A 24,949-nucleotide genomic window follows, 5' to 3' on the forward strand; every position below is an offset into this window, starting at 1 on the left:
GAGGAGTTCAATAATATGTCTGGGAGTGTTGTGTGTTAGGGGTTGAGTCAGTGAGCTCTCCATCTTGTCAGTGTTACCTCCCTGGAGATGGGTGTCTTAGCCTCCCCCTCACACAGAAACGCGCTGCATCGACAAACAGCCAGGAGCACAGCTGGTTCCACTAACCAGGCTTTGACAGTGACAGACAGATGGGAGGGATGGTGCAAGTGTGACAGCCTGTCCAGTCTTCTCCCACGCACTGTTTCAGACAGACATAATACATGGAAGAGAGCGAACTCTCATAGACCTTCACTTCATAAGGGGGTTAAGTCACTACTTTCACCTCTGATTTGTAGCACCAGTGGTGGGAAAGGTACCCAGTTGTCATATTTGAGTAAAAGTCAAGATGCCTTAATAGAAAATAACTCAAGTAAAAGTGAGTCACCCAGTAAAATGGTACTTGAGTAAAAGTAAAAAATTATTTGGTATTTTCTTTTGATAAGTGCGTGAATAGGACCATTTTCCTGTCCTGCTAAGCATTCAAAATGTAAGGAGTACTTTTGAGTGTCAGAAAATGTATGGAGTAAAAAGTACATTTTTTTCTTTCGGAATGTAGTGAAGTAAAAGTAGCGAAAAATATAAATACTAAAGTGAATTACATATACCCCAAAAAGCTACTTTAGTACTTTGAAGTATTTTTACTTAAGTACTTTACACCCCTGTGTAGCACCCACCTAGCCTGAAATCCAGGACCTGTTTAGCTAAATTTCCACTCCTTCAAATCCAATCACATCAAATTTTATTTTTAACATGCACCGAATACAACAGGTGCTTACTTACAAGCCCTTAACTCTATTTCTTGAACTGCATTGTTGGTTAAGAAAAGATTTACTAAATAAACTAAAGTTCAAAAAATTCTAAAAAGTGACACAGTATAATAACGAGGGTATATACAGCGGTTACCGGTACCAAGTCAATGTGTGGGGGTACAGGTTAGTCGAGGTAATTTGTACATGAGCTAGGGGTAAAGTGACTATGCATAGATAATAAACAGCGAGTTTATTATAATAATAATTATAATAATCATCTGTACTCTGTGTCATGTGATCATGACAAGAAGTGGAATGATAACTCAAACCGACTGGTACCCAGGCTAGCACCCACCTAGATGATGCACAGAAACCATTTTTGCAACAGATTCCTCATCAGATCTTACAGTGGAGAAGTGATTGGGTGTAATTACGTGTCTGTGATCATTCGGGGCAGAGCAGCTTTGCCAGAGGGAAAGTCCTCTGGGTCACTGCTGCTTAGTAACCAGCACAGTCCCACAGCAGGTGATGCTGTTCATTAATGTGAACAGTGGAACATAGGCACAGTACATTCATAATAGTGGAGTGTGGCCGAACAACAACAACCATGGATTCTATACCAGTGTAGGTTTGTGTCCTGTGGAATTAATGCAGGCTAGGCTATACAAAAGGGCACAACACTGGTATTTTTGTGGTTCCAATGGAATGTATTGAAGTAAAAGTAGCAAAAAAATATAAATAGTAAAGTAAATTACATATACCCCAAAAAGCTACTTTAGTACTTTGAAGTATTTTTACTTAAGTACTTTACACCCCTGTGTAGCACCCACCTAGCCTGAAATCCAGGACCTGTTTAGCTAAATTTCCACTCCTTCAAATCCAATCACATCAAATTAAATTTTTAACATACACCGAATACAACAGGTGCTTACTTACAAGACCTTAACTCTTATTTCTTGAACTGCATTGTTGGTTAAGAAAATATTTACTAAATAAACTAAAGTTAAAAGAATTCTAAAAAGTGACACAAAATAACAATAACGAGGGTATATACAGGGGGTACCGGTACCGAGTCAATGTGTGGGGGTACAAGTTAGTCGAGGTAATTTGTACATGTAGGTAGGGGTAAAGTGACTGCATAGATAATAAACAGTGGGGGGGGGGAGGCATTGTCGTCTTTGTGTGTTTGGACAATAATAGTTTGTTGGTGATGTGGACACCAAGGAACTTGAAACTGTCTGTACTCTGTGTCATGTGATCATGACAAGAGGTGGAATTATAACTCAAACTGACTGGTACCCAGGCTAGCACCCACCTATACCAGTGTAGGTTTGTGTCCTGGGGAATTAATGCAGGTATTTAATGCAGGTACACTGGTATTTTTGTGGTTCCAATGGAATCGGGTCACAGATCATTGAAATGGACACCATTTTCCCAGTCAAAAATAACAGAAGAGTGGCATGGTTCCACTGAATTAGCCTACGTAGGTACACTAGATGACCAAAGGTATGTGGACACGTGCTCGTCAAACATCTCATTACAAAATCATGGGCATTAATATGCTATAACAGCCTCCACTCTTCTGGAAAGATTTCTACTAGATGTTGGAACATTGCTGCAGGGACTTGGTTCCATTCAGCCACAAGAGCATTAGTGAGGTCAGGCACTGATGTTGGGCGATTAGGCCTGGCTCTCAGTCGGCGTTCCAATTCATCCCAAAGGGGTTCGATGAGGTTGAGGTCAGGGCTCTGTGCAGCCCAGTCAAGTTCTTCCACACCGAACCCGACAAACCATTTCTGTATGGACCTCGCACTGGGGCATTGTCATGCTGAAATAGGAAAGGGCCTTCCCCAAACAGTTGTCACAAAGTTGGAAGGACAGAATCATCTAGAATGTATTTGTGTATTTGTACTGTGCCGCTGGAAATTATTCAGACCCCTTGACTTTTTCCACATTTTGTTACGTTACAGCCTTATTCTAAAATTGATTAAATTAACAAGTTTCTTCAGCAATCTACACGCACTTCCCCATAATGACAAAGCGAAAACAGGTTTTTAGAAATGTTTGTAAATGTATAAAAACATTTAAAAAAAACAGAAATACCTTATTTACATAACTATTCAGACCCTTTGCTATGAGACTTGAAATTGAGCTCAGGTGCATCCTGTTTCCATTGATCATCCTTGACATGTTTCTACAACTTGATTGGAGTCCACCTGTGGTAAATTCCATTGATTGGACATGATTTGGAAAGAAACACACCTGTCTATAGAAGGTCACAGTTGACAGTGCATGTCAGAGCAAAAACCAATCCAAGAGGTTGAAGGAATTGTCCATACAGCTCCGAGACAGGATTGTGTCAAGGCACAGATCTGGGGAAGGGTACCAACAAAAATGTGCCAGCATTGAAGGCCCCTAAGAACACAGTGGCCTCCAACATTCTTAAATGGAAGAGGTTTGGAACCATCAAGACTATTCCTAGAGCTGGCCGCCCAGTCAAACTAAGCAATCGGGGGAGAAGGGCCTTGGTCAGGGATGTGACCAAGAACCCAATGGTCACTCTGACAGTGCTCTAGAGTTCCACTGTGGAGAACCTTCCAGAAGGACAACCATCTCTGCAGCACTCCACCAATCAGGCCTTTATAGTAGAGTGGCCAGACGGAAGCCACTCCTCCGTAAAAGGCACATGACATCCCGCTTGGAGTTTGACAAACGGCACCTAAAGACTCTCAGACTGTGAGAAACAAGATTCTCTGGTCTGATGAAACCAAGTCTGAACTTTTTTGGCCTGAATGTCAAGTGTCACGTCTGGAGGAAACCTGGCACCATCCCTACGGTGAAGAATAGTGGTGGATGCATCATGCTGTGGGGATGTTTTTCAGCAGCAGCAGGGACTGAGAGACTAGTCAGGATCGAGGGAAAGATGAACGGAGCAAAGTACAGAGAGATCCTTGATGAAAACCTTCTCCAGAGCACTCAGGATCTCAGACTGGGGCGAAGGGTCACCTTCCAACAGGACAACGACCCGAAGCACACAGCCAAGACAATGCAGGAGTGGCTTCAGGACAAGTCTCTGAATGTTCTTGAGTGGCCCAGCCAGAGCCCGGACTTGAACCCAATCGAACATTTCTGGAAAGACCTGAAAATAGCTGTGCAGCAACACTCCCATCCAGGGGCGAAAATCTGATATCAACTTTGGAGGGGACAATTACATGAAATTTTCTCAAGAGCAATTCCTGTGCGGGACACCAAAAGTAGTGCTGTAACACATAGCCTACATTGTAATATGGTAAATGTAAATTGAGGAACCAAAGAAATAAGGTGTTTGCCGTACTCCTAACTACCGGTACCCAAAACTACACAACTAATCACGACAGCAATACCATTGCCTTTAACAAATCTTAGTTCAGTCACCAGTTTAAGTTGAGAGTGGTCTAGTCTTTGAGATATTAGGCTACTAGGGTTCTTACTATGCGTTTTGGTGTATTGAAAAATACTCTGATGTCCGTCTTTTATTTTTCTGCCATTTTTCTACCTGGCTGGCTGGCTGGCTGGCTACACACACAGTGTGTAGGTTATTTACAGTAGGAGATGGGCTTCTATCATCTTCAATCATTCTATTTGGGCTTCGATCTAAAAGGTAGCTAGCAAATGTGAAACGGATTAAAATGACAAGAGTTGACAGCTGTATGAGTTCACCATTTACACAACATATGCTGCAACCTTTTGTAATTTTAATAGTTTGTTTCATATTGGCTGGCTTCCAACAATAGCTGAATTTGCAAAGCTAGCGAGCACCAATTCAGTTTCAGTGGTGTTTGCTATAATCTTTGCTACCCAGGTTAAATAAAGGTGAAATAAAATAAATAAATAAAAGTTCACTTGCGACAATTTAGCTTTTGCAACGAGACCATCAAATATATTTAAGACAATGGTAGAAGAGAGTGTATTTCTGTTCAGTTTGGATTTCAGTTTATCGCTAACCTTATCACAGGGACTTTGAAGCACTAACTTACATCATCTGCATGCTGATTCCATCTTTGACGATGCCACATAAATGGAATAGGTACTAGCTAGCTTAATAGTTAATATTTGCGCGCTAGCTCTGCATATTCAGCTAGTGTGTGTGCGCGATTGACTGGATTAACCTCACGTCAGTTACGTGCATTGAGTGCCTTTCAGACAGTAGATACGACCCCTCTGTTACCTTGCCAACTAAGGAACTGGCAGTGGATCAAACCATTGTGAGGCAAAGGGTGGGGGGGTTGCAATCTTTTGAAACTTAAAAACGCGTTATTAAATGTCTATAATCAGCACAATTGCTTTCATTGCGTATTATTAATATTATTTAAATTACATAGTTATGTTTCAGTGATATATTGGGGGGGACAAATTATATTTTTCCCAGGATGGGGGGGTCGTGTCCCCCCCATCCCCCCCGGGATTTCCGCCCCTGCTCCCATCCAACCTGACACAGCTTGAGAGGATCTGCAGAGAAGAATGGGAGAAACTCCCCAAATACAGGTATGCTAAGCTTGTATCGTCATACCCAAGAAGACTCAAGGCTGTAATCGCTGCCAAAGGTGCTTCAACAAAGTACTGAGTAAAGGGTCTGAATACTTATGTAAATGTGATTTCTCAGTAAAAAGAAAATGAAATTGGCAACAATTTCTAAAAACCTGTTTTTGCTTTGTCATTATGGGGTATTGTGTGTAGATTGATGAGGAATAAAACAATTTAATACATTTTAGTATAAGGCTGTAACGTAACAACGTGGAAAAAGTCTTCCCTCTGGCTCAGTTGGTAGAGCATGGTGTTTGCAATGCCAGCATGGTGTGTGCAACGCCAGGGTTGTGGGTTCGATTCCCACGGGGGGCCAGTACAAAAAAAATAATAATAATAATGCATGAAATGAAATGTATGCATTCACTACTGTAAGTCGCTCTGGATAAGAGTGTCTGCTAAATGACTAAAATGTAAATGTAAAAAGTCAAGGGGTCTGAATACTTTACGAAGGCACTGTGTGATGTATCGTTAAGATTTCCCTTCACGTATCCTCCTGAGTGGCACAGCGGTCTAGGGCACCTCATCGCAGTGCTAGCTGCGTTACTACAGATCCTGGTTTGATACCCGGTTGTGTCGCAGCCGGACACGACCGGGAGACCCATGAGGCGATGCACAGTTGGCCCAACATTGTCCGGGTTAGGAAAGAGTTTGGCTGGGATGTCCTTGTCCCATTGCACTCTAGCGACTCCTGCGGCGGGCTGGGAGCATGCATGCTGACAAGGTTGCCAGGTGTACGGTGTTTCCTCCGACACACTGGTGCAGCTGGCTTCCGGGTTAAGTGTGCATTGTGTCAAGAAACAGTGCGGCTTGGCGGGGTTGTGTTTCTGAGGACGCGTGGCTCTTGACCTTTGCCTCTCCCGAGTCCGTATGGGAGTTGCACAGATGGGACAAGACTGTAACTACCAATTGGATATGACGAAATTGGGGAGAAAAACATATTTCCTTTCACTGGAACTAAGGGTCCTGAACCATGAAAAACAGCACCAGACCATTATTCCTCCTCTATAAAACTTTAAAGTTGCCCCTATGCATTCGGGCAGGTAGTGTTCTCCTGGCATCTGCCAAACCCAGATTCATCCTTCGGACTGCCAGATAATGAACCATGATTCACCACTCCAGAGAATGTTTCCACTGCTCCAGAGTCCAATGGAGGCGAGCTTTACACCACTCCAGCCGACGCTTGGCATTGCGCATGGTAATCTTAGGCTTTTGTGCGGCTGCTCGGCCATGGACACCCATTTCATGAAGCTCCCGCCAAAAGGTTATTGTGCTGACTGCTTCCAGAGGCAGCCTGGACCTCGGTAGTGAGTGTTGCAAGGCAGAACATTTTTATGCGCTTCAGCACTCGGTGGTCCAGTTCTTTGAGCTTGTGTGGCCTACCACTTTGTGGCTGAGACATTGTTGCTCCTAGATGTTTCCACTTCACAATAACAGCACTTACAGTTGACCGGGGCAGCTCTAGCAGGGCAGAAATTTTATGAACTGACTTGTTGGAAAGGTGGCATCCTATGACAGTGCCACGTTGAACGTCACTGAGCTCTTCAGTAAGGTAATTCTACTGCCAATTTTTGTCTATGGAGATTGCATGGCTGCAGTGGCATTTTAAGCAAAAAAAGTTTTATGCATGCCGGCAAAGCCACAACACTAAACAATACATTAATTGCACTATAACGGTGACAAGCGGTGCCCACAAACTGTTACCTCCTACATAAAGCTGTCCCAACAGCAGAGCTTTCTTTTCAGCACCATGGAGTGAATCCTTACCACTGCTACACCTGGCTATCAGTGGAGCCTTGTCTGGCAGTGAATCAGTTAATTACTTTTGAAATGTACAGCGACAGAATTCAGAACATGGGCCATTCTTACAGTAAAATTATTAGGGTGAGGGACATGGGCTACTAACATCTTCCTACACAACATACACTTAGTATTACTTTCTTGGCTACAGTATGCATATCTCCCTGGCATATTACATCATTTATGCAGCAGCATACAATACATTTTTGGGCTCACCTTGTTGTGCTGTGCTCACTTGAACAGGAAGGTGGCGCGGCGGTCCTTCTTGTATGCTCTAGAAAGAGGCACGATTTCTCGATTTGGAATTCCGAGTTGGATATCCATTCATAATCATTTTCTGTATTTTCCTAGTCGTCTTGAACTCACTGAAGTCTGAGAGTTCTCGAGTTTCCAGTTGTCTTGAACGTGGCAGAAGTCATGCTGGATTGACAGCATGGCCAATGTACTCAAACTTTACCAATTGGATATCACGAAATTGGGGAGAAAAAGGGCCTCATTTTTTAAAACATTTTATTTCAAAGGATAAACATTCAAATGCAACGCCATGGGCCAGAAGTTATGATCTTGTCTCATCGCTGCAACTTGTTTATGTCCAATGGCCATTAAGCAATGGTACGTTTTATTGATAATTTTTCATCAAATGACAAGTATTGAAAAGGATTTGCCATTAGATTGTCAACTTGATTCATGATGATGACAGCTTGTCTAGCTTGCGAGCTAAGATTTTGAAAGTATGATGTTGACATGTCCAGTCCAATCAAAGCTACGGTAGATATAATGTGATTTGACGTTATTTTATCTGTGGCCAATGACATTGAGTCTTCTTGGATGGGCTTGAATTTCTAACTCTACCTGTAGATTTTGCGTTGACGTAGTGTCCCATGAGTGACAGAACACTGAGCCAATCACGGCACAACTAGAGAACATCCCCAACCCCTACGCTTCGTATTTTCCGCTGGCTGCCCCACCACCACAGAAAGCACTGAGCTAGGCTGAAACACCTGCATTTTGGAGCTGCCTTACTCAAGAAAGCAAAAATGAAAAGGCGAAGGAGATGCCAGTTGTACAACTGAATGATTTCAACTGAAATGTGTCTTCCACAGGCTATCTGCCGAGACCATGTTTGTATGCTGCTTTATTAACTTTTTTTTTTTACATTGTTTACAAACTGATATGTGATATGTATTAATGCCAAAAAAAACTCTGCCCCACCTGCCCTGCATGATGAGTCGCCACTGGATGGCTGTGTGGCTGAAATAGCCGAATCCACTAATTTGAAGGGGTGTCCACATACTTTTGTATGTATAGTGTATATGGAATAGTCTTTAGTTCATTGATTTCATTTGCGCAATTGACAAGTCTTGCCATTTGGATCAGAGCTAGAGCGCATAGGCTTACTACAATCATGTTGTTGATTACAGGTTTTAAAACGACAACATTTGTAGAATAGATTTAGTCTCTACCCCCGGCATATTCATACAGTAATATCAACTCCTGGTTATAAATGTTGGTGTTGCTTTTAGTTTTATTTTCCGTTTCTTTGCACACATCCATCATGACTCTTGATTGATCATATGAATCAAAGTGAAGATTGCTTACAGCTTTAAGGTGAAAGATCCGATTGAACTCCGCACGACTCCTCTCCCCCCCACAATGCACCACGCGCGAGCCTGAGTCCGCTGGCTGTGGTGCTGAAGCGGCGCATGCCGGGGGCTCGAGCGCAGACACACAGTCGAAGGCATCCTCTCGCGCGATGGTCAAAAATACATAGAAGAAGAGGGCTTGTAATTCAGGAATCCAAGCCAATTATTTGTGATTTTTATAGAAAATACAATTTACGGTAGTCTGAATTTGTGTAAGCTGTTTTGATAGCTTATTTGCGCGGTGCGTGCTAGGTTTTTAGACAACCCTCTCCTTATATTCTCTCGCTCTCATCTTTATTGTTGTTGCCTGCCTGTCTCGCGCATTCTTTATGCACAGCACGCCGCTCCAGTCCTCTACGTGTAAATAGACCTTCGTAGGAACAGCATGGCCCGGTCCAGTCGCGCCCACTGAGAGAGATGGAAGCAAAACAGCACTCCATAAAGAGCCTGAAGAGCTACCCAGAGGCGGGGGGCCGGAGCCTGGCGGCGGCCGCGGGAGACGTCGGCGTTGGAGGTGGTGGAGGAGGGTGTCTTGCCGGCTCCGCACAGATGGAGATGGAGGCAAACATACAAAAAGCCATTGACTTCAAGGTGGAGGGCCACCGCTGCTACAAGGAGAAGAAATTCCGGGAAGCGATAGGGAAGTACCACCGGGCTCTGCTGCAGCTGAAAGGGGTGCATTTAGTGGATGGAAACACGGACTCCGAGGTCAACCTCCTGAGCCAAGCCGCCGTCAAGCTGACGGAAGAGCAGCGGAGAACCGTGGAGATCACGGAGATCGAGTGCTACGACAGCCTGACAGGTAAGTAGCTAACCTAGTCAGTGTTGTTGCTCAGCGTCGCGGGTCTTGAGCATGGACCGCTCGTATACTGAGATTCTGCCATTGTTCGTTCCGGTTCACGGGGTTAGGAAGGAACTCGTTTAGACAATTAGCCAGTGTCAAGCATAATTTCCGCTGCTGTGAGGCCTGTATGAGGTTGGTTAATAAGAATAAGCGTAATAATACATTAATAGCTCGCGCTTTGCACGGTGGACAGCGCAATGGTGCTGAATATAGACGGGTAGATGGCGAATGTGTCCATAGTTTTCATTGTGTGATATTCCTGTCTTTTCAACGTGAAATGTATTGCCAATCGCGATTAATGCAGCCATTTTTATCTCAATATAAAATCAATTCTGGGTAACAATTAAGTACCTTACTGTGATTTTTTTTTTTTTCAATAAAAAAAAGAATCAAAAATAAACTAAAATAGCTGCTTATGCATATATGAATTCCTCAAGCAAGAATTTTGCTAGGACTGTCTGGTAGTAGTTTGAGTGGGGTGGAAAAAACTAAAACTACATGTTATTGACAGAGAGGTTTGGAACTCTCGTTGTTATTGGTGTTTTAACTAATTTACCGCCTGGCGATGTCACCAGGCAGGACAAAACTCCATCCCACCAAAACAGGATGTCATTTCAGTCAGTCTTTTCGAACAGCTCTTCCACTAAAAGGGCATTATCATTTTCATAATGTGACAGTATTATTCCAACCTCATCGTGTGGAAATGTATATAAAACACAGGAAAATTACGTCTTTGACTGCACTGGGCCCTAATCATTATTTTATTAGTAACGGCACAAAGGTTAATTATAATACATTCTAATTTGTGTGCTAGACTTGTTTTTGCCTCAAGCCATGTCTTCCTCTTGCGATTCTTATCAAGGTTTTTTTTTCACTGTCTGTCTCTCTTTGTTGTGCTCCATTCAAGTACCTTTTTTGCTTCTCTTGATTCCAAACCTTTTCCCCCAAGTTAATTCCTCTGATAGCCACGGGGGAAACGAGTGATTTGATGGTGATCAGCTGTAGTCTGTGGAAAGGCTATATTAGCAGGGGTGAAGCGGTGTACATCCTGTGAAAAAGGGACACAAATACACACAGTGGGAGCCTGGGGGTTATATGCTGCCATATCATCCAACACATGATGCCTCCCACAGTGCAGCTGTGTTGTTACAATAACAGTTCACATGCTCTGAGGTGGAAAAACATGGTGTGGACCATCCCATTTTACAGGTGAAATCTGTCTAAATGGAACCTAAGATGACCTCACAAATACAAGTAATATGCCACTATGGCTGCATTTACACAGGCAGCCCAATTCTGATATTTTACTCAATTACTGACAAAAGAGCTGATCTGATTGGTCAAAAGACCAATTAGTGAAAAAATATCAGAATTGAGCTGCCTGTGTAATGCAGCTAGTGAATTGAAACTCACAACACTCTTTATTGTTAGAATAATTGACAATATTAGTATTTTCAGGTCATCATTGTCATGTCTGGTCATCAAGGTTAATCCCTCTATCGAACCAACCACAAGTGTCAGTTAAATAGGCTGTGTATGTGTAATGTAATTCGAAAAGATAAACTGATATTTTACTCAGAAACTTAAAATCTCTAACAATGAGATTTGAGTAAAGCTGAGCTTACAGATATTTGTTATTGGTAATGCTTTGAGTAAGAAATAGGATCATCTATTCAACAGATGTGAGATTAAGAGATTGCCCACTGCCAGATAATCTATGAAACAGATGTATGAGATTTGATTTGAACAGATACTGTAGTCTGTCTGGCACATGTGAGTTGGCCTATAGGAGATTAGATGTGTCTGTGGGTCTAATGATGACAGTATAAATATTGTTTACCTGTCTACATGAGGGTATGGCTAAAATGTTGTGAAATCTATTTATTTATTTATTTGTAATTTTTTCAAGTGTTTATTTAATTTTAGGCGTGGATCAGCTTAATATTGCGGAAAGATTGTTTCTTCCATCAATGTAATTGTCTGCATCATTTCCAATCCCCCATATCTTTTTTGGGTAAATATATATATCCATATACAGTTGAAGTCGGAAGTTTACATAAACCTTAGCCAAATACATTTAAACTCAGTTTTTCACAATTCCTGACATTTAATCCAAGTAAAAAAATCCCTGTTTTAGGTCATTTAGGATCACCACTTTATTTTAAGAATGTGAAATGTCAGAATAATAGTAGAGAGAATTATTTATTTCAGCTTTTATTTCTTTCATCACATTCCCAGTGGGTCAGAAGTTTACATACACTCAATTAGTATTTGATAGCATTGCCTTTTAATTGTTTAACTTGGGTCAAACGTTTCAGGTAGCCTTCCACAAGCTTCCCACAATAAGTTGGGTGAATTTGGCCCATTCCTCCTGACAGAGCTGGTGTAACTGAGTCAGGTTTGTAGGCCTCCTTGCTCGCACATACTTTTTCAGTTCTGCCCACATATTTTCTATAGGATTGAGGTCAGGACTTTGTGATGGCCACTCCAATAGCTTGACTTTGTTGTACTTAGGCCATTTTGCCACAACTTTGGAAGTATGCTTGGGGTCATTGTTCATTTGGAAGACCCATTTGCGTCCAAGCTGTAACTTCCTGACTGATGTCTTGAGATGTTGCTTCAATATATCCATATAAAGTGCACCAGTCCATCCTGCAGCAATCACCCCTACAACATGATGCTGCCACCCCCGTGCTTCACGGTTGGGATGGTGTTCTTTGACTAGCAAGCGTCCCCCTTTTCCCTCCAAACATAACGATGGTCATTATGGTCAAACAGTTCTATTTTTGTTTCATCGGACCAGAGAACATTTCTCAAAAAGTACGATCTTTGTCCCCATGTGCAGTTGCAAACCGTAGTCTAGCTATTTTATGGTGGTTTTGAAGCAGTGGCTTCTTCCTTGCTGAGCGGCCTTTCAGGTTATGTCGATATAGGACTCGTTTTACTGTGGATATAGATACTTTTGTACCTGTTTCCTCCAGGATCTTCACAAGGTCCTTTGCTGTTGTTCTGGGATTGATTTGCACTTTTCGCACCAGAGTACGTTCATCTCTTGGAGACAGAACGCGTCTCCTTTCTGAGCGGTATGACTGCTGCGTGGTCCCATGTTGTTTATACTTGCGTACTATTGTTTGTACAGATGAACGTGGTACCTTCAGGCGTTTGGAAATTGCTCCCAAGGATGAACTAGACTTGTGGAGGTCTACAATTTATTTTCTGAGGTCTTGGCTGATTTCTTTTCATTTTACCATGATGTCAAGCAAAGATGTTTGAAGTTAGACCTTGAAATACATCCACAGGTACACCTCCAATTGACTCAAATGATGTCAATTAGCCTATCAGAAGCTTCTAAAGCCATGACATAATTTTCTGGAATTTTCCAAGCTGTTTAAAGGTACAGTCAACTTCGTGTATGTAAACTTCTGACCCACTGGAATTGTGATACAGTGAATTATAAGTGAAATAATCTGTCTGTAAACAATTTGGTTAAGGTATATATAAACTTCCGACTTCAAATGTATGTGCATACACATACCTATATAAATATACATACTTTTTTTTGAATATACCTTTATTGTTGTTAAATCTATTTGGTCAGTGATATACTTAAGCAATAAGGCCCGAGGTGGTGTGGTATATGGCCAATAGGGCTGTTCTTAGGCACGATGCATCGCCGAGTGCCTGGACACAGCCGTTAGTCGTGGTATATCGGCCATATATCAAAAACACCCGAGGTGCCTTAATGCTATTCTATACTGGTTACCAACGTAATTAGAGCTGTAAAAAATACATGTTTTGTCATACCCGTGGTAAATGGTCTGATATATCATGGCTGTCAGCCAATCAGCATTCAGGGCTCGAACCACCCAGTTTATAATATGATATACTTTATAGTGCTGTATTGTTCATTTTGTTGACTATCAAAGAGGATTCAGCACCCTATTATTTAGAAGAATCTATAAAATATTCTAACAAACAGTTAACATGAAAACGCAAAATGTGTTAAAGGCAGGCTGGGTTGCTCTGGTGCTGGCTGTGTCTCCCTGTGTTCTGGCTCCGCTGGGTCCTGGCTCAACTGGCGTGACAGGCTGAAGGTTGGCTCTCTCTGCCCCGTCTTATGACCTTCTGCCTGGGCCCTGTGGGGGAGCTACCCTGGCGGAAAGGAGAAATAGAGAGGAAGGGAGGAGGATGGAAAGAGAGGTTAAAAGACAGGGAGAGTAAACGAGAGCAGGAGAGAGAGAAGTAGAGGAAGAAAGAAAAGGAAGAGGGAAAGCAAGTTCAGTGGGTGATGAGGGGCATATTTACCATGGCAACCATCACTGGGCCTTTTCCTGTTGTTATTCTCGTGTCCATCACCACATTCTGCTCTCACCTCTCACAATAACAAAGATTGTTCGATTGTTTTGTGACCTCTCCACCCTACCAACGGTCTGGCTACCCAGAGTCCTGCTGGACAGAAGGTGGCCCCTGTCATGTTGAGTGAGACAGCATTTTGATTGGCCAGCTGTCTTACTTTCAGACGCGTGATACAGGGGCAACAGAGTGGACGGCCTCACCTCCAGCGCCTCTGTGTGTGTCTGTGTGTGTAATATGGAGAATGGTGTGGGTACACAGATTGCTTCTCGCCCTGCCATTATCACAGTGCCCATGCTGACGTTGCTGCATGTGTGTTGTCCGTTTTTTGCACGGGGATGTGCAAGCTCATTTTGTGTGTGCGTGTGCGTGCTAGACTTTTGTTATGACAAGGACAGGACTATTGTGTGTCTTGTGCCAGTCACAGCACCTTTTTAAATGACACGGCTACCCGACACAGGCGGCCCAGAAATGTTCACTAAATGCAGCGATTTTGCCGTCAGCATGGCGCAGACAGCGATTGTGTTTGAGACAGAGATCCAAGACAGGTGATGGGAGAGAAGCCTACATCAAAGGAGACAAGTAATGATAGAAAGAGACAGGGGAGGAAACTGTGTGCGAACGACAAAAACAATAAAGAACTGCATTCGGCTGCGATGGTGGTTTGGGAGAAAGAATATACACTGAAAATAGAGAGGGAGAGAGAGAGTAACAGAAAAATGGAGATGTGCGTACGGTGTTGTTACCTGATTCTGTCTGAGAGAGAGCTATTGAGATGAATGGCCTATTTGCCGTCGCCCTTGTTAAAAGAGCCAACATGCTGTTTCCCCATGGGGCTGTGGTACTGTTTCTAAGTGGGTTACACCAGGCTGTAGCCGCTCTGGAAATGGTGCTGCAACATGTTGGCCAGAGGTAGACCGTCAGCCACGCAGGTTAACGGTTTTTGGGATGAATCATGTTCCTGCAGGCAGCACACCCACCCACCCACCCAAACCACATACTGTGCTCACAGATACATACGATTGCAGCCAATATACTAACCGTTTTCCCACTGTTCTTTTCGTACATGGCACTCAAAGCACTTCCCAAGAATGAGACCCTATGAGCAAAAGACGTTGAAAAGGCGTTGAAAATACTTGTGCTGACTGGGGAGGAAGACTATAAAAACAGCAGGAAGCAGTTGCTGGATTATTAGATCATTTTAAACAATACAGACTGCTTATTCGGATAAAGAGAGATCTGCTGTGGAGAACAGATGTCAGTGTAAAAAAACGAGGCCGGTAGTAACTCTTTTTGTGAGGGAGGTTGAACCATCTTTTCCCCGGCCCATTTCCTCTGATCTCTGACTCAATTATTCCTCTGTTCCGCGTGACTGGCTGCGATCGGTGCGTGAGTCATGAGTCACAGCCTCGGGTTGCAGCAGCAGCGGCACAACGTTATGAGCAGCACCTTTTTATTCACCCATCAGGATGTTTCCTAACACCCAGCACCTTTTTATTCACCCATCAGGATGTTTCCTAACACCCAGCACCTTTTTATTCACCCATCAGGATGTTTCCTAACACCCAGCACCTTTTATACACTGTTCTCGAATGCTCTTCTTACTGCCATGATGATCCCGTGTGTGTGTGTGTGTGTGTGTGTGTGTGTGTGTGTGTGTGTGTGTGTGTGTGTGTGTGTGTGTGTGTTCTACCACTCAGCAGCAGATCCACCCATAGTCCTTTCAGGAGACTGGCTTTCTTTTAGAGACAATGCATTAAGCCAAAGAGCTGCGATGAGGGCATGATGGACACTTTAGAAGGTTTAGACTGTGTATTATTTCATGGATGTCCATTAACATTTGGCTGCGGTATGTTTATACTAATCCATCAGGCTCCTAGAATGCTCATGGGGTTCATTTACAACATACTGGAGGTAGTGGGTTTATCAACTCAACCTCCATTAGCTCCATCACTGGCCAGTGTGTGTGTGTACGCAAGCATGTGTGTATCCGCGTCTGATGCAAAGGGTCAATATTTCTCACCACATCCATTTCCACTCAGGGCTATTACATCGAGACCGTCGATGAACTTGTGACCCTTGACTTGCAATTACAGGGCCCCCGTAGTAACGAAACTTCAATGAGTGTGTAGATACAGTAACATCAGCGTCCGTTTCTCCCCAGACAAGGAATAGACAACCAAGAGTCTTAGAAGAAGATAAAAGTCTATTTACTGGGAGTTCCATTTGACTCCCTGTACCGCTACACTTCCCCAACAATATTGAGATGCATGACATCACCCTCTAATCTTAATCTCATTCCAGAAGGGAACGGGGATATACTACTGTCAGAGCCTGTGCCCAAATGTCACCCTATTCCCTATATAGTGCACTACTTTTGATCCGGCCCTGGTCAAAAGTAGTGCACTATATAGGGAATAGGGCGCCATCTAGGACACAGACTTAGTCCTCAGTGCTATATAATACTGCAGAGGGGGTGCTACCTGTCACGAGGCCTAGCCTACTATACAGTCCAGTCAGCCCCCTCTTATAAAACCAGAGTGGAGCAGCAAAACTCCTCCCTTTCACCCACTGCCAATAACTTCACTAGAGGAGGAGATGGAGAGGAGGAAGTGTATGGAGGAGGAAGAGGAGGTGACGGAGGGGGAAGAGGGAGAGGAAGAGCGAGGGAGAGACAGGGGGTATGAAGTGTATGGAAGAAGAGGAGGGTGGAGGAGAGAGGAAGATGAGGGTGAAAAGGAGGAATGGGGGAGGGTGTTTTTTCCTCGGCTCGTATGTTGGCATTTCAGGGGTTGCGTGGTTGTATGAGAGCCATGGGCGCATTATGCCAGGTCTGCAGATGGCATAGCTTCACTGTGGGGGCTCGACTGGGCATTCTGTACTCTCCTCTTTACCTTTCCATTGCAGCCAAGAGAGAGGGAACAAGAGAGAGAGAGAGAGAGAGGGAACAAGAGAGAGAGAGAGAGAGAGAGAAAGAGAGAGAGAGAGAGAGGAGGAGGGTCCAGGAGCCAAGAGAAAGGGGCGCTGAGCGTGAAGAGGGGGATGGTGGGGGAAAGAGAGTGAGAGAAACTGGACAGAATGTTAAAGGAACTGTTAAATATGAAGAGATTAGAAGAGGAATAGAGATGGGGAGAGAGAGAGGGGGAAGAAAAGCGTGAGGTGACTTTGGTGGACCTTTTTGACCTCTGGGAGGAGAAGGGAGTATGTTATGTTGTTCTTCGTGCATTTGCGTATCATTTGTCATTGTAAGCATGGTGATGAGAAATCACGTCTAAAGGCTAACGGTATTATATCATGGCACTGGCAGAGCTGGAGGGCTCTTGTCGTGGCTGTAAATATGATCCTGCCATCTGTGAAGGAGGGAGGGTCTTTTTTAGTCCTCAGCTGAAAGTCACTCCGTTAGCTTAGAGGAGACTGAAACAGATGACCTCTCTGACACTCTCACAGTGAGAGAGAGAGCAATGAGAGAGAGAGAGAGAGAGAGAGAGAGAGAATGAGAGAGAGAGAAAGAGAATGAGAGAGAGAGAGAGAGAGAGAATGAGAGAGAGAGAAAGAGCTATAGAGAGAGAGTGAGAGATGCAGTAAGAACATAGAATGTTTTTGATCAGCAGCTACAGTAATGAGCGTTTGTAAGAATCATTTGTGCATATCTAACTCACTGTGCTCCAGTGAACAGAAGAGACAACTTGTTATTTATCCAGAAAGCTGCATGTTAATATAGGCGGGGTCCACACTATTTTCCCTCAGCCCTATGTTCCCCTCAGCCCTATGTTCCCCTCAGCCCTATGTTCCCCTCAGCCCTATGTTCCCCTCAGCCCTATGTTCCCCTCAGCCCTATGTTCCCTGAGTATCCGCTGAACCAAATTCAGTCACAATTGGCACAAATTATTATTGTTATAAGGTAGAAAATGCTGTTTATTTTAATATCTACATATGTAATGGTATAAACTGAGTGTACAAAACATTAAGAACACCTGCTCTTTCCATGACATACAGTGCATTTGGAAAGTATTCAGACCCCTTTGCTTTTTCCAACTTGTTTTACTTTACCTCCTTATTCTAAAATGGATTCAATTGTTTTAATTCCTCATCAATTGATTTTTAAGCCTTGAGACAATTGAGAGATGGATTGTGTATATGTGTCATTCAGAGGGCGAATGGGCAAGACAAAAAAGTTATGTGCCTTTCAACGGGGTATGGAAGTACAGTACCAGTCAAAAGTTTGGACACCTACTCATTCCAGGGTTTTTCTTAATTTTTTACTATTTTTCTACATTGTAGAATAATAGTGAAGACATCAAAACTATGAAACAACACATATGGAATCATGTAATAACCAAAAAATATATATTTTATATTTGAGATTCTTCAAAGTAGCCACCCTAGGCCATGATGATAGCTTTGCACATTCTTGGCATTCTCTCAACCAGCTTCATGAGGTAGTCACCTGGAATGCATTTCAATGAACAGGTGTGCCTTGTTAACCTCTATGGGCTAGGTGGGACGCTAGCGTGCCACCCGTGGTGCACTCCATCAACAGCAGGTGCATTTCAAGAGCGGCAAATTTGAATCCAAATAAATGTCAAAATTCAAATTTTTCAAACATACAACTATTTTACACCCTTTGAAAGATAAACATCTCCTTAATCTAACCACGTTTTACGATTTCAAAAAGGTTTTACGGCGAAAGCATAAATTTAGAGTATGTTAGGACAGTACATTTACAAGAGTTGTGTGTAATGTTTTGTCGATTCAAAGACAGGGTCACCAAAACCATAAAACCAGCTAAAATGATGCACTAACCTTTTACAATCTCCATCAGATGACACTCCTAGGACATTATGTTAGACAATGCATGCATTTTTAGTTCTATCAAGTTCATATTTATATCCAAAAACAGCGTTTTACTATGGCATTGATGTTGAGGAAATCGTTTCCCTCCAATAACCGGCAGTCAAGTCAGCGTCACAAATTAAATAATTAAAATTAGAAAACATTGGTAAAATATTATATTGTCATTTAAAGAATTATAGATTTACATCTCTTGAACGCAATCAACTTGCCAGATTTAAAAATAACCTTACTGGGAAATCACACTTTGCAATAATCTGAGCACTGCGCCCAGAAAAATACGCGTTGCGATACAGACTAGACGTCATGTTGGGGAGATCTAAAATCGAAAATACTATGTAAATAATCCATTACCTTTGATTCTCTTCATCAGATGTCACTTCCAGGTATCACAGGTCCATAACGAATGTAGTTTTGTTCAAAAAAGCTCATCATTTATGTCCAAAAATCTCCGTCTTGTTAGCACATGATCTAAGCCAGCCGGACTTCTCGTCATGAACGAGGGGAAAAAAATATATTTACGTTCGTTCAAACATGTCAAACGTTGTATAGCATAAATCATTAGGGCCTTTTTAACCAGAACATGAATAATATTCAAGGTGGACGAATGCATACTCTTTTATAACGTATTGGAACGAGGGTACCCAACATGAACTCGCGCGCCAGGTGTCTAATGGGCCATCATCGTTCCATGGCTCTTGTTCGGTCAGATCTCCCTCCAGAAGACTCAAAACACTTTGTAAAGGCTGGTGACATCTAGTGGAAGCAATAGGAAGTGCCAAAATATTCCTCAGCCCCTGTGTTTTTCAATGGGATAGGTTTAAAGGTAATACAACACATCAGGTATCCACTTCCTGTCAGAAAATGTCTCAGGGTTTTGCCTGCCAAATGAGTTCTGTTATACTCACAGACACCATTCAAACAGTTTTAGAAACTTCAGAGTGTTTTCTATCCATATATAATAAGTATATGCATATTCTAGTTACTGGGTAGGATTAGTAACCAGATTAAATCGGGTACATTTTTTTTATCCAGCCGTGCAAATACTGCCCCCTAGCCCTAACAGGTTAAAAGTTAATTTGCGGAATTTCTTTCCTTCTTATTGCGTATGAGCCAATCAGTTGTGTTGTGACAAGGTAGGGTTGGTATACAGAAGATCGCCCTATATGGTAAAAGACCAAGTCCATATCATGGCAAGAAAAGCTCAAATAAGCAAAGAGAAATGACAGTCCACCATTACTTTAAGACATGAAGGTCAGTCAATCTGGACATTTTCAAGAACTTTTAAAGTTTCTTCAAGTGCAGTCACAAAAACCATTAAGCGCTATGATGAAGCTGGCTCTCATGAGGACCGCCTCAGGAAAGGAAGACCCTGAGTTACCTCTGCTACAGAGGATAAGTTCATTAGAGTTACCAGCCTCAGAAATTGCAGCCCAAATAAATACTTCACAGAGTTCAAGAAAGAGACATATCTCAACATCAACTGTTCAGAGGTACTGCGTGAATCAGGCCTTCATGGTCGATTTGCTGCAAAGAAACCACTACTAAAGGACACCAATAAGAAGAAGATACTTACTTGGGCCAAGAAACATGAGCAATGGACATTAGACTGGTGGAAATCTGTCCTTTGGTCTGATGAGTCCAAATTGGAGATTTTTGGTTCCAACCGCCGTGTCTTTGTGAGACGCAGAGAGTAGTTGAACGGATGATCTCCGCATGTGCAGCATGGCTACCACAGCATTCTGCAGCAACACAACATCCCATCTGGTTTGCGCTTAGTAGGACTATAATTTGTTTTTCAACAGTACAATGACCCAACACACCTCCAGGCTGTGTAAGGGCTATTTGACCAAGAAGGAGAGTGATGGAGTGCTGCATCAGATGACCTGACCTCCACAATCACCCAACCTCAACCCAATTGAGATGGTTTGGGATGAGTTGGACCACAGACTGAAGGAAAAGCAGCCAATAAGTGCTCTGCATACTGTATGTTGGAACTCCTTCAAGACTGTTGGAAAAGCATTACAGGTGAAGCTGGTTGAGAGAATGCCAAGAGTGTGCAAAGCAGTCATCAAGGCAAAGGGTGTCTTCTTTGAAGAAAATATATTTTGACATTTTGACTACATGATTCTATATGTGTTATTTCATAATGTTGATGTCTTCACTATTATTCTACAATGTAGAAAATAGTAAAAAATAAAGAAAAACCCTTGAATGAGTAGGTGTGTCCAAAACTTTTGACTGGTACTGTAGGTGCAAGGCGCACCGGTTTGTGTCAAGAACTGCAATGCTGCTGGGTTTTTCACGCTGAACAGTTTCCCGTGTGTTTTAAGAATGGTCTACCACCCAAAGGACATCCAGCTAACTTGACACAACTGTGGGAAGCATTGGAGTCAACATGGGCCAGCATCCCTGTAAAACACTTTCGACACCTTGTAGTCCATGCCCTGAGGTTGTTCTGAGGGCAAAAGTGGGGTTTGGTATACTCAGTCTATATGGAACCTACTGAATATGTTCAGTCACAATGACCTTGATCTTTTGTCAGTATTACAGCAGCCTAAATGGCATTTTCTGAGATTTGTATTTGTGAAATGATATGGCCTAGCCAATGAGCAACAACTGACTGAATCAACGTTGTTTCCACGTCATTTCAACCAAACAAATTCAATGTGATGACGTTGAATCAACCTGGAAAACTGATTTGATTTGAAAAAAAGTCATCAATGTAAGGGAATTTCATTTTTTTTTTCACCCAACTTTTTACCTAAATCCAATGACATGGTGACATTTTCTGTTGGATTCACGTTAGTTGACAACTCAACCAAATGTAAATCAAACCTAAACGATGAACTGACATCTGTGCCCAGTGGGTATGACCCACTGAAGTATTGAATCATTAGTGACCGGAAACACATTTCTCAGTTGAATAAGGGGTTATTTACCTCCACATTTAAAGAAGCTTTTTCGATCATATATTTGGCACAAATAAGCAAGGCCATTGGACTGACTAAAAATGAAGGCCAAGGTCACAGTGACCGTAAATGTACACTGAACAAAAATATAAACGCAAACTGCAACAATTTCAAAGATTTTACTGTTACAGTTCATGTAAGGAAATCAGTAAATTTAATGAAATTCATTAGGCCATAATCTATGGATTTCACATGACTGGGAATATAGATATGCATCAGTTGGTCACATATAACTTAAAAAAACAAATTGGCAAGGATCAGAAAACTAGTCACGGTATCTCTGTGCATTCAAATTGCAATTGTGTTCATTGTCCGTACCTTACGCCTGCCCATACCATAACCGCACCGCCACCTTGGGGCACTCTGTTCATAACTTGACATCAGTAAACCGCTCGCCCAGTTAAACCCAGGATTCATCCGTGAAGAGCACACTTCTCCAGTGTGCCTGTGGCCATCGAAGTTGAGCATTTGCCCACTGAAGTCGGTTATGACGCCAACGCAGTCAGGTCAAGACCTTGGTGAGGACGATGAGCACACAGATGAGCTTCCATGAGATGGTTTCTGACAGTTTGTGCAGAAATTCTTTGGTTGTGCAAACCCACAGTTTTATCAGCTGTCAGGGTGGCTTGCCTCAGGTGAAGTCGGATGTGGAGGTCCTGGGATGGCGTGGTTACATGTGGTCTGCAGTTGTGAGGCCAGTTGGACGTACGACCAAATTCTCTAATAGAACGTTGGAGGCTGCTTATGGTAGAGAACTTAACATTCAATTCTCTGGCAACAGCTTTGGTTGGACATTCCAGCAGCATGCATGCCAATTGCACGCGCTCTCAAAACTTGAGACATCTGTGGCATTGTGTTGTATGACAAAACTGCACATTTTAGAGTGGCCTTTTATTGTCCCCAGCACAAGGTGCACCTGTGTGTGTGTAATGATCATGCTGTTTAATCAGCTTCTTGATTTGCCACATCTGTCAGGTGGATGGATTATCTTGGCAAAGGAGAAAAGCTCACTAACAGGGATGTTTTTTCATTTTTTTAGATAAATTAGATTTTTGTGCATATGGAACACTTCTGGGACCTTTTATTTTAGCTCATGAAACATGGGAGCAACACTTTACATGTTGCATTTCTATTTTTTAGCCTCTCGTCTGATATGAGCATTTGAACACCTGAGTAAGCTCCACTCATTGCACTGGCGCCGTCCTAGCCTTGACCACCACATTTGTTCACCGATACCCCCCTTGTACTTTCAATCAGTTGAATTTGAGCTTTTTCAAGACCAGGGGCCCTTTTTCAGTCACATTTCTGGAGCCCAAGAAACAAACACTTAGCTTCCTAGAACATATGGAAATGAAAAATGTTTATGAATGAATTACTTTTTGGAGGGTTACTGTCAAAATGATTTATTAAGTTTAAAAATGTTTGACAAAAGGCGCAGGGGCCTCCAGAGCGGATCTGTTTTTGAAATTCCTTACTTATTCATTCATACAACAGTGGATCAACTCTTGGGGGGGGGGCACAGCGGTCTAAGGGCGTCACTACAGTGCTGGAGGCGTCACTACAGACCCGAGTACGAGCCCGGAGCTGTGTCACAACCGGCCATGATCGGGAGTCCCATAGGACGGCGCACAATTGGCCAAGTGTCGTCCGGGTTGGGGGAGGGTTTGGCCGTTGTAGACCGTCATTGTAAATAAGAATTTGTTCTTTACTGACTTGCCTAGTTAAATAAAGGTTAAATAAAAATCGAATTAACAACTCACCATCAAGGGTGTGGAAAAATATACGCTACGAAACATATTTGTTATCACATAACATCAAGTGCCCCCCCCTCCCCCTTAAACAGTGGTACATTCCGTGGAGAGAATTAGAAAAATGTATCTTCCTCTCATTTGGGATGCCGATCCATGGTTTAGAAGATAGAACTGAGGGAACATGGGGCTGATGGAACATAGGGCTGAGTGAACATAGGGCTGATGGAACGTGTGGCTGATGGAACATGGGGCTGAGGGAACGTGGGGCTGAGGGAACGTGGGGCTGAGGGAATGTGGGGCTGATGGAACGTGGGGCTGAGGGAACATGGGGCTGAGGGAACGTGGGGCTGAGGGAACGTGGGGCTGAGGGAACATAGGGCTGATGGAACGTGGGGCTGATGGAACATGGGGCTGAGGGAACGTGGGGCTGAGGGAACGTGGGGCTGATGGAACATAGGGCTGAGTGAACATAGGGCTGATGGAACGTGTGGCTGATGGAACGTGTGGCTGATGGAACGTGGGGCTGAGGGAACGTGGGGCTGATGGAACGTGGGGCTGAGGGAAAATAGGGCTGATGGAACATGGGGCTGATGGAACATGGGGCTGAGGGAACGTGGGGCTGAGGGAACGTGGGGCTGAGGGAACGTGGGGCTGATGGAACATAGGGCTGATGGAACGTGGGGCTGAGGGAACGTGGGGCTGAGGGAACGTGGGGCTGATGGAACATAGGGCTGAGGGAACATAGGGCTGATGGAACGTGGGGCTGATGGAACATGGGGCTGAGGGAACGTGGGGCTGAGGGAACGTGGGGCTGATGGAACATAGGGCTGAGTGAACATAGGGCTGATGGAACGTGTGGCTGATGGAACGTGTGGCTGATGGAACGTGGGGCTGAGGGAACGTGGGGCTGATGGAACGTGGGGCTGAGGGAAAATAGGGCTGATGGAACATGGGGCTGATGGAACATGGGGCTGAGGGAACGTGGGGCTGAGGGAACGTGGGGCTGAGGGAACGTGGGGCTGATGGAACATAGGGCTGATGGAACGTGGGGCTGAGGGAACGTGGGGCTGAGGGAACGTGGGGCTGATGGAACATAGGGCTGAGTGAACATAGGGCTGAGGGAACGTGGGGCTGAGGGAACATGGGGCTGAGGGAACATGGGGCTGAGGGAACATGGGGCTGAGGGAACATAGGGCTGAGGGAACATAGGGCTGATGGAACGTGGGGCTAATGGAACATGGGGCTGATGGAGCGTGGGGCTGATGGAACGTGGGGCTGAGGGAACATAGGGCTGATGGAACGTGGGGCTGATGGAACATGGGGCTGAGGGAACGTGGGGCTGAGGGAACGTGGGGCTGAGGGAAGTAAGATGCAGGCGGCGCGG

At 43.6% G+C, this 24,949-nt stretch overlaps 1 protein-coding gene across 1 annotated transcript in view; it reads left to right on the forward strand.

The window, feature by feature from the left end:
• Positions 1 to 8,829: 8,829 nt before the first annotated feature.
• The window catches only part of LOC123729232 (tetratricopeptide repeat protein 9B), a 46,055-nt gene continuing 29,935 nt past the window's right edge, over positions 8,830 to 24,949 (forward strand). Inside the window, exon 1 of the mRNA XM_045703514.1 lies at positions 8,830 to 9,596. Within this exon, the coding sequence (XP_045559470.1) occupies positions 9,212 to 9,596 (385 nt within the window). The 5' untranslated portion in view covers positions 8,830 to 9,211. The remainder of the gene's footprint in view (positions 9,597 to 24,949) is intronic.

This window comes from Salmo salar, chromosome ssa20 (assembly GCF_905237065.1).
Source record: "Salmo salar chromosome ssa20, Ssal_v3.1, whole genome shotgun sequence".
NCBI classification, from domain to species: Eukaryota; Metazoa; Chordata; class Actinopteri; order Salmoniformes; family Salmonidae; genus Salmo; species Salmo salar.